At 49.5% G+C, this 15,450-nt stretch overlaps 1 protein-coding gene across 3 annotated transcripts in view; it reads left to right on the top strand.

Annotated features, from left to right (window-relative positions):
• The window catches only part of LOC142821563 (zinc finger protein RFP-like), a 32,313-nt gene extending 23,977 nt beyond the window's left edge, over window positions 1-8,336 (top strand). For 2 of the 3 annotated variants that reach the window (XM_075912845.1, XM_075912843.1), the window contains exons 9-10: window positions 2,782-2,895; window positions 3,185-8,336. In XM_075912845.1, the coding sequence (XP_075768960.1) occupies window positions 2,782-2,895; window positions 3,185-4,221 (1,151 nt within the window). In that variant the 3' untranslated portion in view covers window positions 4,222-8,336. The remainder of the gene's footprint in view (window positions 1-2,781; window positions 2,896-3,184) is intronic. The other variant, XR_012898277.1, reaches the window with a different exon arrangement.
• The last annotated feature ends 7,114 nt before the right edge of the window (window positions 8,337-15,450 follow it).

Below are 15,450 nucleotides of genomic sequence, written 5' to 3'. Positions count from 1 at the left end.
CCCGTCCCCGGGTTTCCTGGCTTATATCCAGCAGCTAATGCTGCATTTTTTCTGGCTAGGACTGCACTGGATCTCTGCAGGGGTTCTCCTCTAGAGGGAGATGGAGGGAGGGCAGGGCCTGACATGTTTGCATATGTGGGTTCATGTCCTCTACCTCCGGGCCCTGCAGAGACTCCTATTTGATGCAGGTAGTCCGGTGTGGAACACACTTGTGCATGCTTTCCTTTGCTGCTTCTGAGGGCTCCAATATGACCGGCAGTTCCTTTATTTGAGAGGTCTTCTGCGAGACCTCTCCAGGATGCCGGCCTTCTACCAGGACCTCCTTTGAGCCTGGAAGCTGCTTGTGGGGGCCAGGTCTTTGGGAGCCACTATGGGGGCAGATCTCGCGAGACCCTGCTACATAATATATGTGCAGGCGGCAGAGTTCCCCTCGGTGCATCAGAGGTTGGTCCTGGCAGGGCCCAACCAGAGAAGGAAATTGGGGTCAGGAGTGTAGAGCATAGGCAGGACGTGAAGCAGCCAGCCAAGGTTTCACTTAAATACTCAGGCAACTTCCTCTGCCTCCTTCTGCCCCATGTAGAGCATCTGAGCCAAAGATCAGGGCAAGCCCAGCCCAGTAGCCAGAAGTTTTGTGGACAGAGCCTTGGGGAGCTAGAGCTCTGCTGGGTCTCATAGACTTTAAGGTCAGAAGGGACCATTATGATCATCTAGTCTCACCCCCTGCACAGTGCAGGCCACAGAATCTCACCCACCCCTTCCTAGAATAGTCCTCTCATATATCTCAGATATCGAAGCTTTCAAATACTTTGAAGACCCCAAGATGCAGAGAACCCTCCAGCTGTGATCTGTACCCCATGCTACAGAGAAAGGCGAAAAACTTCCAGGGTCTCTGCCAATCTACCCTGGAGGAAAATTCCTTCCCGACCCCAAATATGGCGATCAGTTAAACCCTCAGCATGTGAGCAAAACTCACCAGCCAGACACCCAGAAAAAAGTTCTCTATAGTAACTCCTATCATCCCTCCATTGACCTATTTACCACTGATAATGAATGGTCAATTAGTTACCAAGATCATGTTATCTCATCAAACCATCCCCTTTATAAATCCATCTAGTTTAATCTTGAAGCCAGATAGATCTTTTGCCCCCACTACTTCCCTTGGAAGGCTGTTCCAGAACCTCACTCCTCTAATGGTTAGAAACCTTCGTCTAATCTCAAGTCTAAACTTCCTACTAGCCAGCTTATATCCATTTGTTCTTGTGTCCGCATTGGTATTAAGCTTAAATAATTCCTCTCCCTCCCTGGTATTTATCCCTCTAATATATTTAAAGAGTGCAATCATGTCCCCCCTCAGCCTTCTTTTGGTTAAGGTAAACAAGCCAAGCTCCTTGAGTCTCCTTTCATAAGACAGGTTTTCCATTCCTCGGATCATCCTAGTGGGCCTTTGTTTTACCTGTTCCAGTTTGAATTCATCCTTCTTAAACATGGGAGACCAGAACTGCACACAGTAGTCCAAATGGGGTCTCACCAATGCCTTGTATAATGGCACTAACACCTCCTTAACCCTACTGGAAATACCTCGCCTAATACATCCCAAGACCGTATTCGCCTTTTCATGGCCATGTCACAATGGCGGCTCATAGTCATCCTATAATCAACCAGGACTCCAAGGTCCTTCTCCTCCGTTACTTCCAACTGATGTGTCCCCAGCTTATAACTAAGATTCTTGTTATTAATCCCTAAATGCATAACCTTATACTTCTCACTATTAAATTTCATCCTATTGCTATCTCTCCAATTTACAAGGTCATCCAAATCTTCCTGTATGATATCCCGATCCTTTTCTGAATTGGCAATACCTCCCAACTTTGTGTCATCCGCAGATTTTATCAGGACACTTCCACTTTTGGTGCGAAGGTCAACGATAAAAAGATTAAATAAAATTGGCCCCAAAACTGATCCCTGAGGAACTCTGCTAGTAACCTTCCTCCACCTTTCAGTATGACCTGCTTTAGTCTCCTCTTTAACCAGTTGCTTATCCACCTCTCAACTTTCATATTAATCCCTATCTTTTCCAATTTAACCAATAATTCCCCATGTGGTACTGTATCAAATGCCTTAGTAAAGTCGAGGTAGATTAGATCCACTGCATTTCCTTTATCTAAAAAATCTGTTATTTTCTCAGAAAAGGAGATCGGGTTGGTTTGGCACGATCTACCTTTTGTAAAACCATGTTGTAATTTGTCCCAATTGCCATTAGCCTCAATGTCTCTAACTACTTTCTCCTTCAAAATTTTTTCCAAAATCTTGCATACTACAGATGTCAAACTAACAGGCCTATAGTTACCCAGGTCCTTCCTCTCCAAGTCCTAGTGACCTGCCATGTGGCCACGGCAGTCTGAGCCGTACCTAGAGACCTTGGTGTCAGACCTGCAAGCCCACTAGAGCTCCGCTTCTGAGCAGTGTGTTCCTGTCCAGCCCTGGGATGCCAGGGGGATGGAACGGGCTGCGAGGGGGACTGAGTTGTACCCTAGAGAGTGCAGCAGAGTGCTCAGCTCCCCATGGGAATGAGCTGGGCAATTCCCTAGGCAGGCGATGGGGGTGATGCACCTTTACTGCAGGCAAGTGTGTCCTGGGCTCTTGTACAAGCCAGAGCCCAGTCTCTGCAAGGTGGGAAAAGGAGCCTTTCTGGCTGGGTGACTCGGATACTGGCTGTGGAAACAGTAATGGCACAGACCTTAATGAATAAGATCAGCACTTGGTTCGTTGCTCTCCAAACAGGATTTCCAGTCTCTGAAACTGATGTGATCTCCTGGGTGGAACGAGAGGAGGAGTTGCGGGTCCTAGATCCCCAGAGCCGTCAGGAAGGAGAGATCATCAGCAACATCCACACAGGTAAGCAATCAGTTAAGCTGACTCAAACCAATTTCTGTCTCTGAGATGTAACTTGTGTGTTTTCATGAAGTCTGACTGTTCAGCCTGTCTTCAACTCCAGTCAGTCTGTGGTGGGTAGGGAAAGGCTGGTTTGTCTCCTCTGTGGAAGGTTTGTGAAGGAGGAGGATGAACTCAGCTCATGATAATTCAACCATTATTTGAGTATCCCCCCTTTTTCTATTTCTCTTTGTTTCCTTTAAGGTTATCATGGAGAATAACTCCCATCTGGATTATTTCTCTATCCCAACAGGTGAGGGGATACTGACTGAGAACCATAAGAGTCTTCAGAAGGAAGGACTGCAGGAAGTGGCTCTATGGGGGATGTTATTGGGAAGATCTGAAGGGCATGTTTTCCAGATACATGAGCAAGGAGAGAGCTGTGAGATTCAGCATAGCCCAGAAAGGCAGCAGGGAAACCATCAAGAAGAGGGACAGGGTAAATCCAGTCACAGGAGCAGAGAGGAGAAAAGAAACACAGAAACCGTTCAACAGAAAATCCCCCATCAACCGTCACCCTGCTCTTATAGTAATTGTGGAACTCTTATTGAACATCAAAGAGCCCCCACAGGAGAGAAGCCTTTCAAGTGCTCTGACTCTGGGCAAAGCTTCAGTGAGCACTCACACTTTACGAAGCATCGGAAAATACATACAAGAGAGAGACCCCATCACTGCTCAGACTGTGGGAAAAGCTTCCGGAGCAGCTCATACCTTGTTATCCATAGGAGGACCCACACAGGAGAGAAACCTTTCAATTGCTCTGACTGTGGGAAAAACTTCATTAGCAGCTCATACCTTGTTAATCATAGGAGGACCCACACAGGAGAAAAACCTTTCAATTGCTCTGACTGCGGGAAAAGCTACAATAGAAGCTCAGACCTTGTTATCCATAGGAGGACCCACACAGGAGAGAAACCTTTCAATTGCTCTGACTGTGGGAAAAACTTCATTAGCTGCTCATACCTTGTTTCCCATAGGAGGACCCACACAGGAGTGAAACCTTTCAATTGCTCTGATTGTGGGAAAAGCTACAATAGAAGCTCAGACTTTGTTACCCATAAGAGGACCCACACAGGAGAGAAACCTTTCAATTGCCCTGACTGTGGGAAACGCTACAATTACAAGTCAACCCTTGTTTCCCATAGAAGGACCCACACAGGAGAGAAACCTTTCAATTGCTCTGACGGCGGGAAAAGTTCAGTCAGAAGTCAACCCTTGTTATCCATTGAAGAAGCCACACAGAGAAGAAACTCTTCTGCTGCTCTGACTGTGGGAAAAGCTTCGGTATAAGCTCATACTTTGTTAAACTCAGGATGATCCACACAGGAGAGAAACCTTTCAGTTGCTCTGAGTGTGGGGAAAAGCTTCAGTAGAAGCTCAGACCTTGTTACCTGTAGGAGAACCCACACAGGAAAGAAACCCTTCAGCTGCTCTGACTGCAGGAAAAGGTTGTCAGGGCTCCTGCATTACTAGCCATCAGATAATACGTACAAGAGTCACCTCATAACATCTCTGATTGCAGAAAAGGCTTCAAACACAAGTCAGACTTTGTTAAACATAAGACAACCCACAGAGGAGAAAACCATTCAGCTGTTCTGACTGCGGGGGAAGTCAGAACTCAAATCTTATTAGCCTTCGGAGGACTCAGAGGGGATAAATCTATAACCTGAGTTCCCTTTAGCCTGTGTGGCCAGTTGGCTGTGATACAGCCTATTAAATGCCATGCAAGCTTATAGGGCTTTGGTGGGAAGAAATACCTCTTATCTACTGGTCTCAACCCTGGCCTTGGCCTGCCGTGGCCAGAGGACAGTTGGTTATCCCACAGCCCCAGATCTACCATGGCAGGGAGAAGAGTATCTTCCTCCTTCCCCTTCACAGTAGCACCTAAGCTGGGGGAGCAAGAGCTTGTGGGAGTCTTTTCGTTATCGGCAAGGAGTCCAATGGCACTTTATTGACTAATAGAAGTGTTGGAGCATAAGCTTTCGTCAGCAAAGACCCACTTCATCAGATGCATGTATAAGGTGCCACAGGACTCCTCGCCACTTTTGCAGATTCACACTTACATGGCTACCCCTCTAATACTTGTCTCCTCATTGTAGCCTTTCAGTGGCTTGCATGTCAATTCCCTTCATCTTTGAGATCACACTCCTACCTGAAGCCCTCAACCAGTATTCCCTCTAAAATTTTCCATCCAGGAGTAGAGCGAGTTTTTTCTTGTGCACACAAAGTGACATTCTGTGCACTTGTTTGGGTGTGTGCCACTGTGGCACACAAGAGTTACTGAGAATTTTTGCACACACGCACGTATTTATATATATATATATACACACACACACACACAATTTAAATTGTTATGGAAGAAAAATACTGAAACAAAAGGTGCATGACCCTGCACACATGCACCCTGAAAACTTTCCCGCTTGGCACCCGGTTTCATTCCCACCCAGCCTTGATCCTTTGTTCCTGCATCCATGAGTTCCTCCTCTGCTGCACCCGTATCCTATGCACCCTTTACCACTAACCCTGCTTTGTGCCTTCTTTGCCCCTAACTTCTACAGTGTCCCCGTCATCTCAACCCCTCCAATTTCCTCCCTGTCTAATCTAGTGAAAGTTTAGTGATTTGTAAAGCATAAAAAATGAATGCATTGTCCCTCGCCATTGATGCTAAAGCTCATTCTGCAGTTGCAAGTTAATGACATTCAGAAATTGAATTTAGGGATATCACCAGAAAATTTCATCCAGCTCTTTTTCTTTAGTCCACATTACTGCACTGTATATAGGATGCATAATCAATAATTAGATTATTTTTTATAGTATCCGCATGCTTTAGCCCCCTGTGAATCATAGAAAAGTCCCTTTAATATGTCATCAATAGAAAATAATCAACATCCATTAAGAAAGTTTTAGTTGCTTGTACACAATATGTGTGAGAGAGAGTGAGATTGAAAGAAATAAGTTCCACAATGAGAAAAATAGTCATTGGTGCAATCAACACTATTGACGTAACTGATGCCTTACAAGTGACAAGACTATAGGGGATCAGAGAGAATTGTTCTTGAGATGGTTTAGGCTCTTAAATATGAACAGGACACAGAACATTTCTCTAGTCATTTACCACCTATTTTATCCCTCAGCCTACAGATTTACATTTTGAGATCCCGAGATGGAGCTCTTTAGTGAAGTGGAATTGGAACCAGACCTCCTCACCACACTGCCCCGGTTGCTAGAGCAGCCCAGTCCCTCACCTCCACATGGTCCTGGCTTTGGCCTTGGCTGCTGGAGCAGCTACTGGAGTGACCCCACCACCATGTGGCTCTGGGCTGGGGCCACTGAAGCATTCCCTGCCTGTTATGCCGCTACAGCTCAAGCCCTGGCCAAGTCTGCCAAAGCATACACTGCCCACAACACAGCTATGGCTCTGGCTTCAGCCAGGCTGCTGGAGCAGGCCCTGACTGTGGCTCTTGCCCTGCCCTTGTCCAGGGCTGCTAAAACAAGCACTGTCTCCCACACAGCCCACCCTGGAGCAGTTGAATAGTCACTGCATGACTCTGCTTTGGAGGTGGGTGGATCTCAACCTTAGAGGGAATCCTGATCTCAACCCTTCAGACTCCAAACCTCTATTTCATCCCTGAGGCTCTCAACCCCAGGCCCACCCCAGAGACAGCTCTTACTCCTCTGTTCTCCAACTCTTTGCCCCAACCCTAAATCCCTTCCCACAATCCAAATTCCCTGAGCCTCACTCCTGCCACATGAATTTATTTTTCTGTACCAATACAGAGATTGTGTGTCTCATATTCCCTGCCTCTAGGTACCCTATCATGGTCGGGCTGAGCCCAAGCCACTCCCCAGAATCTCCTAGGAGAGAGGCAGGGACTCCCCATGTGAGGAGAATGGGAGGGCAGGTTCATCCACAGCAAGCGAGTTAAAGACTTCCAAAGCATGCAGCTGTTCACATCACCTAGTGCTGGAGTCTCGGTCCCACTCCTCACTCTGCAAAGGGATTTTATTATTAGAAGCCTTATAATCACTCAGACACCAACCCCAATACATAAGATGTCCAACTCTTGCTGTCCATGGACAAGTATCTGCCTCACTATACAATGAGACAGTTCAAAGGGATTAAGAGAACTTGTTTCAACTCCCCAGCTCAACTGTCCAGAACAAGACAGGCACCAGACAACAAAACCCCACTAGCTTAGGATCTATTCCATGAGCACAGCCCTGTGCTTTCTCCTTCAGGGATGGACCAAACAGCCTCTGAAGCAGGGTGGATTGATTTAAATAGCTTTGATTTAAATCTCTACTTTTAGTCATAATTTAAACTGGCAAGCAGAAAACCTATGTTTAAATGAGTAATTAATCATTTAATTTATACTTTTAAAATATTTTCCTAAAGGATGGTCAAGTCTTATTGATTAGCAACCTTTAAAACATGTTGATTTATATATAAATATAACCTTTATGCCAAATTTGGTGCTTCTATTTACTAACCAGGAGAATACACTCAGTACAGCTACCAACTAAATAAATGCCCAGATAATTGTGTAACTTACATGTAATCAGATTCTTAACTTTTACATTTTTATTCTATTACAAAATGGTGTGCAATAGGAACACTTAAGAGACAAGGTTTTACCCCATTTATTATTTGCTAAGTGGGGGCTACTTTTTTAAAAACATATGATTTGCATCTACTTCTGTCTGGACAGAAATTCGATTTAAAATAAACAAAACCAGCATTTAATTTTTGCATGAAATAAAACTACCTTAAATGTGAAGGACACCTAACAAAAAAAGTATCCAAACATATTTTGCATCTAAAATTCATTTTTTAAACAAAGGAAATATCCATAGTTAATTTAACAGATCAAATCTATTCATCATGTTCTTCAAGATGTTAGAACGCTCTCATAACCAGTTTTTTACTGAGAGAAGAGGAAAACAATTTTTTCTACTTTGTCAACTCTCGGTTTTGCATCCATGAATGAACTAATCATTGAATTGAACTAGCTGAATAAACCAAAGTGCTAAAAACATTCTCTCTTGACCTGCAGAAGAAGCTACTGCTGATGTAAACACTGGTTCTGGGTACTTACACTAGTGAACTGGTAGAATTTCTTTAAAAGTTGACAGGAGACATGTTCTATTTCATTTTTAAATTTAATTAATAAGTTATTTAAATAGGTTATGATAAATTTAGGCCATAACCATTTTTAATTTAATTTTAAAGGTATTTTATTAAAAACAAAGCCTATTTAAATAGGATCACAATTCCAATTTTAATAAAGCTCTCCTGCCCTAGACAGGAAGAGACTTGGGGACATGGGGATTGGGAACACGAGAGTTCTCCTTCCTCAGACAAAGGGAGAGGGAGAATCACCTGGGTTCCAGGCAGGGGTGAGGTTGTCAGGACACAGCACAAGGAGGCTGGGTTCCTGGGCAGGTGTGTGTGTGGGGTGGGAGGGGCCCAGAGAATAGGGGGAGGGGGATTGTTTAGAAAGCTAGACAGGAGATGGAGATCCAGGTGGGAGGTGACGGGGAGGGAGAAGAGGAGAAAGGGTCCCAGCACAGTTGTAGTGGGTCAGGAGGTGGGGTTGCTGGGCAGAGGCAGAGCTGGGGGAGGGGAAGAGAAGAGAGGGAGGTGTGGGACAGTGGGCAGAGCCACACAGGCCAGGGGGAGGGGACAGCTGGTCAAGCGGGGTTCACAGGCAGGGGAGTTGTGCAGGAGAGAACTCAGGTGGGGGGGGCACACGGGATGGGGAGTGACTGGCTGGTGGGACACGGGGGGGGGGCTGCACTCATGAAGGTGAAGAAGAGGCCACTGGATTCAGCCTCACCAACTACGGCAGCCCCTCAGGAAGTACCCCAGCAGGGACTGTGCCTTGGGGCTGCCCACGCAGAGCTCCTAGGGCCAGGTGTAGGCTCCAAGCAGCCGGGTGTGAGGGCACTGAGCCCCAGCACCTGCTGAGCCCTGAACTCTACAGTGAGCCAGCTGCTGGGAGCAGCCACCAGGGCTGCGGCCTGCCCCGCTGGGTTCAGCATCACCAGCTGCAGCTGCCTTGTGCTGGGGCCAGGCGCCCTGCTCTTCCCTCCCCGCCCCTCCCAACACTTCGCCCCACTCTGCTGTGCCCTGCTGTGCCCTCCCAGCGACCCACCCTGCTCTGCCTTCCCAGCACCCTGAGGCCAGGTGCAGGCTCTGAGCAGCCGGGTGCTGGGCTCCCAACTCTGGGTGGCCTACATGGGGCTTCCTGCTGCCCTGCTCCTCCTGCGGGCCGGAATGCTGCCCCTGGCAATGTGCCGCCCAGTGTGCTGGCAATGTGCTGCTTGTTTTGCTGGTGCATAGAGCTTGCCCTGCCACTCAGTTCCTTCTTACCACTGCGACAGTCATTGGTACAATCCTTTGTGAGTTGTCTCTACTGCTAATTGTTACCTCGTCATCTTCATTCTCTGGCTAAGTACCTTTGAATCTGTTAAAGACTCTTCTTTGTGTTGCTTTCCTTCACGCTGCAGCACACTGTGTGCCCGCAGCAGGGCATGCCTGGCATGCACAGGTTCAAGCCCTGTAAGAAGTGTGGCAAACCTATGCCCAGTAGAGATCCCCACTTTTCTTGTCTAAAGTGCCTGGGGGAATCGAATATAACGTCCGTGTGCAAAATTTGCAAAGTGTTCAAGCCCAGAACCAAATGGGAATGCAAGGCACATCTCAAAGCTCTCCTAATGGAAGCAGCTCTCCAGCCAGCACCGGGCCCAGACAGTGCACACTTCAGCACACCAAACCTCCCCAGCACTGCACAGGGCCAGGTACCACTCCCATTTACCGGTGCCGCCCAGAATAAAGAGGCCTGATAGGGGTCGATCCCTGAGCAGGCATGCACCCTCCATGCATCCTAAATTGGGGCATGTGGTGCCAGCTAGTCCATGGCCCAGACCCTCGAGGTCAGGCAAACACCTTTCCCGGTGGCAAGATACCAGTCCGGAGGCAGTGAAGGTGTTTATTGAATCGTCCCCCTCACCTCCGCCTGTCTCACCACCTCCTAGATGGCACGGGAATGCACAGCACCAATCCCCCTCTTGACTATACCGGGAGTTGGTACTGACCCCAGAGATTGAGGCACCAGTACCGGCACCACCTACTTTAATAGCTACTTCTGTCCTGACTTCGGTACCAATGCCAGCACAGGAAGGAGTTCACACCAACGATCCCCTGCAGGCACCCAGTTCCTTGAAACCCACTGCTCTCGGGGACCATGCCCTGACCATGCCTCCTCCCCCACCTTGACACCGTGGCAAACCAGAAGCCATGTTGAAATACACTACAGCTCCATTGCCATCAGCACCACAATGGTCAGCATCAGAATACTTCTCTGACTCCGACACTGAATCGACGTGGTCATCCAGAGGATCCAGATCCCACTCACAGCACTGTTCTCAGCACTGTTCCTCCTCTCACCGTTCTCATCAACAATGGGGTCAATCTTTCCCAGCTTCGATGATGCAGCAAATGTGGCCTCCCCAGCCACCAGGACAGTGGCCCTTCTGGACTCCCTGGGCCTACCACCAGAACCAGGGCTCTATCCCTCCTCGACCGGCTTCTTCTGTATCAGGACTGAGGGTTCCTCCTTCGGCTACCCCGCTGGCCCAATCCCCTACATCAACTTGCTCCCTGCCTCCAGGCCAGCCATCGCCAGGACAAGCAGAAGCCATGGCCCCTCTGAGTCAGCCTCCGCTCCCTCCCTCAGTGGCTATTTCCAAAGCCCCGGGCCATACAGACGCCCCCCTTGGGGACATTATTAAAGGATCCTTGTCTTCGTCTCTGGATGAAGCTTTGGTGGATGCCGTGCCCCAGATGCCATCAATGGACGCCAGAGCCCATCAGGACCTCCTCTGCCATATGGGCATTCTCAACGCTGACACCCCCTCCAGGGTGGCATTGCCCATCAACAAAATGGTCTCCAAAATCTCAGCAGTCCTCTGGCAGACATCCGCCTCCATACCTCCCATGGACAAACGTGCGGAGAGGTGATACTTTGTCCCCCCAGAGGAGAATGAACACCTTTTCTCATACACCCCTCCTGGCTCTGCGGTTGTCCAGGCCATCAACCAGAGAAAGAGGCAGGGTCAACTGGCAGCTATCCCTAAAAACAGGGATGCTAAGAAATTAGACCTATTGGGCAGGAAGGTCTATGCCTCTGGGGGCATCCAATATCAAATCGCAAATCAACAGATGCTCCTCTCCAGGTATGGATATAACACCTGGGAATCGATGGCAAAGTTTACAGACTTGCTCCCTCGAGACATTAGAGTGGAGTATAAGGCCCTTCAGGAGGAGGGAAGGGCCATCTCGCGGTCAGCGCTGCGGGCAGCACTCAACGTAGCCAATGCGACGTTGTGGGTTATGACCACAGGGGAGGTGTTACACTGCAGTTCCTGGCTTCAAGACTCAGGAGTGCCTATAGAGGTCCCAGAATATGCTCCAGGACCTTCCCTTTGAGGGAGCTTCGCTCTTTTCTGAGCAGACTGACCAAAGACTCCATGGCCTGAAGGATACAAGGACCTGTCATGGGTTGGCTCCCGCTCAGGCTTACAGCCCTATCATCATTGGGGTTGCTTTCCCCTAGCCAACCCGATAACACCTGTGCTCCTAGGACTGTGTGCTCCCACCATCATTAGTCAAGGCCCGGATGGACCTGTGGTCGCCCGTCAGGGTTCCGACCGCTTGCTTGGGGCCAGCGCCCCACTGCCGAACACCGAGAGTCCTTCCAGGGGTGCCTCCAGCTGCGGGGCTTCCCCCTCGCCACTCACCCGTTCTGCCCTTGCTTCCTGCGCTCCCCCACCATCCTCCCTGTGAGCTGGCCCTCCGGCCCTTTTGAATCCCCCACCGGTTCACTTCCTGTCACGGGATGATGACGTCACCCCGCGTCTCGTCCTGGTCAGCCCGCTCCCATTGCCGCCTCGCTCTGCCTCCCCTCTGCCCCTTAGGACGATCAGGCACCTCGGCGTCCCCCTGCCTGTCTGCCACTGCAGTGGGGATGGATCCCCGCCGCCCTCATGAGTGGGCGGAGTGCGGGGAGGCGGGGTCTCCGCATCCGTGGAGCCCCGCACCCCATCACAGGGCCACATTGAAGTCCCTGGACCTGCACACTCCTGCCAACCAATGGTGTTCGTATGGCAACAGGAATGCCCCCAGAATGCCCCAACAGGGCCCACACGGATTTTACTCAATGGAGGGGCAGGGGAAATACTGCAGAAATACGCACCACCACTCCCGCCTGTCCTCCGATTCCAATCAAGGGCCCCATAACAAACCCCTGGAACACCATCAGAGGTTTTGACAGGACCCCCAAGGACCCTGGACCAGTCTCACCCTTCCCTTTCCGGGACTGCCTATCCCACTTCCTCCAGGCTTGGCGGGCTATTACATCGGACCGCTGGGTCCTGGAAATAGTGGAATCAGGATACACTATTCAGTTCCTTTCACCCCCCCGTCCCTCTTTAGGGACCACTCTCACAAGTAGGAGGAAGTAAATCACCTCCTTGAATTAGGGGCAGTGGAGGGCATTCCCCCAGAACACCTGAACAGAGGGTTTTACTCCCATTATTTCCTGGTCCCAAAAGCAAATGGGGGCCTCTGCTCAGCATACTCAATCTGTTCATCACCAAAATGAAATTCAAAATGGTGACTCTGGAGTCTATCATCTCATCCCTAGCACCTGGAGACTGGTATGCGGCCCTCGATCTAAAGGATGCCTATTTCCATATCTCGATTGCCCACCATCATTGCAGGTTTCTGCGTTTTACCATGGGACAGGAACACTGCCAATTTGTGGCCCTCTCATTTGGCATTTCCACAGCCCCTCAGATGTTCACCAAATGAATGGTAGTAGTGACCACCAGACTAAGGAAAAAGGGCATCCAAGTGTTCCTCTAGCTGGACGATTGGCTTCTCAGAGGGGTATCTGAATCCCAAGTGAGTTACTACATCACTGTAATTCGTGGACTTTTCCACAGCCTCGGCCTTCTCCTGAACCTGGACAAATCCACGTTAACCCCCGCTCAGACAATAGAACTCAAGGTCCCAAAAATCCTGTCTGCCCACCTCACGATTCCTCATGCTATGCTCAGTGATTCTGTCACTTCAGAGCTTCCCAGTGACCACTGTCCAGACCTGCATATGACTCGGCCTCATGGCTGCCTGTATTTATGTAGTGACACATGCCTGACTGCACATGCACCTGATGTAAGCTCACAAATCAACTGTGCATTCATGGGACAGAGTACTGACTGTCCTCACTCATGTCCTCCTAATATTGGAATGGTGGACTCATCAAGCAGAGGTCTGTTCAGGAGTCATGTTCTTCAGGCCAGCCCTGTTGATCCGGCTTGTAACAGATGCATCAGACACAGGTTGGGGAGCCCACCTTGGAGACCTACACACGCAAGGTACATGGTCCCCCAGCAAGACCTCCCTACATACCAGTGTTAGGGAACTCAGAGCAGTCCAACTGGCTTGTGCAGTTTTCCTTCCCCAGTTGAGGGGCAGACGGGTCCTCATCCTGTCAGACAATATGACGGCTGTAACATATATAAACAGACAGGGTGGGGCCAGGTCCTCCCGCCTGTGTGTGGAGGCGATTCTACTCTGGGAGCTCTGTATCAGAGTGGACATCCACCCGATGGCCATGTATCTACCAGGCTCCCAGAATACTCTGGCAGATAGACTGAGCAGGTCATTCGTGAGTCACGAGTGGTCACTGCATTGGGACATAACCCAATCCATTTTCCACACGTGGAGGGCTCCCCACCTTGACCTGTTCACTACCGAACAGAATGCCAAGTGCCCCAATTACTGCTCCCTCATTGGGCAGGGCTCAGGGTCCCTAGGGGATGCTCTCCTCATCCAATGGCCACAGGGACTGCTTGATGCCTTCCCTCCATTTCCACTGGTCCACAGGGTCCTCCTGAAAGTGAGAGAATTCAGGTCTCTAATAATCCTAATCGCCCCAGCATGGCCCCGTCAACACAGGTATTTGACACTCCTGAGCCTCTCATGTAACAGGTCCGTAGCCCTCCCCCTAGTCCCAGACCTCATATCTCAGGACTCAGGCAGACTTCATCATCCAGACCTGCAGTCCCTTCATTTGACAGCATGGAAGCTCCATGGTTAACCGCCAAGCAGCTCCAGTGTTCTGAACGGGTACAGGAAGTTCTACTGGGTGGTAGGAAACCCTCCACTAGGGCCACTTACCTTGCTAAGTGGAAGCGTTTTTGCTCCTGGGCCTCCCAACAAGGGATGCACCCGAGGGGGGGGGGGTCCCTGTTCCTCTGCTCTTAGATTACCTGCTGGACCTCAGACTCCAGCATCTTATCCTCCTCTTCAATTAGGGTCCACTTAGCAGCCATCTCGGCCTTTCACCTTGGAGAAGGGGGTAAGACCTTATTTGCTAAACCTGTGGTAAATAGATTCTTAAAGGGTTTGGACAGGCTCTACCCGCATGTCCGACAACCCCTTTCCCCAGTGGGACCTGAACCTGGTCCTCTCCAAACTCATGGGGGCCTCATTTCAGCCACTGGCCATGTGCTTCCTTCTGTACCTATCATATAAGGTTTCCCTGCTGGTAGCGATTACCTCTCCAAGGCAGGTATCTGAGCTTAGGGTGCTCACAGCAGACCCGCCCTATACAGTATTTTTCAAGGACAAAGTCAGGCTTCGTTCACACCCAGCTTTTTTGCCAAAAGTCTCATCTTTCCATGCCTCCCAAGACATTTTTCTACCAGTTTTCTACCCGAAACTACACACATTGGGACAAGAACAGGCTTTACACACATTGGATGTACAAAAGGTGTTAGCCTTTTATTTAGACAGGACTAAACCATTCCATAAATCGCCACAGCTTTTTGTAGCCAGAGTGGAATGGATGAAAGGTCAACTCGTATCCACCCAGAGAATTGCTTCATGGATAACCACCTGCATCAGGGAGTGCTATTCCTTGGCAGGCTCCCCGGCCCCGCCCTTGAGGGCACACTCCACAAGGGCAATGGCGACTTCCACTGCTTTCGCGGCACAGGTTCCTATTGCAGACATCTGCAAAGCCATTACATAGTCCTCAATCCACATGTTCACCAACCACTATGCCCTGTCTTCAACAAGCCAAGGGGGATGCTGCTCTGGGTCGAGTAGTCCTTGCCTCAGGTGTAATCTCTTCCTCCGGCCCTTTACCTCCTTGTAGGTTCTGCTTTGGAGTCACCTACATTGGAATGCACATGAGCAATCACTCAAAGAAGAAAGAACGGTTACTTACCTCATAACTGTGATTCTTTGAGATGTGTTGCTCATGTCCATTCCAAATCCCCACCTGCCGGCCTCTTCCGGGAATATTCCGGTAAGAAGGAACTGAGTGGGTAGGGGGGGCAGCAGGGGTTACATATGCATTGATATACTGGTGCCACTGCAGGGGGCTCCCTGCTGGCCCTAAGGGTACTGTTGAGGGAAGAACTTCCAACGATGCATACACACTGCAC

This window comes from Pelodiscus sinensis, chromosome 31 (assembly GCF_049634645.1).
Source record: "Pelodiscus sinensis isolate JC-2024 chromosome 31, ASM4963464v1, whole genome shotgun sequence".
Classification (NCBI taxonomy): domain Eukaryota; kingdom Metazoa; phylum Chordata; order Testudines; family Trionychidae; genus Pelodiscus; species Pelodiscus sinensis.
Note: the sequence above shows the minus strand (reverse complement) of the source record. Positions and strands in the feature narration are given on the sequence as shown.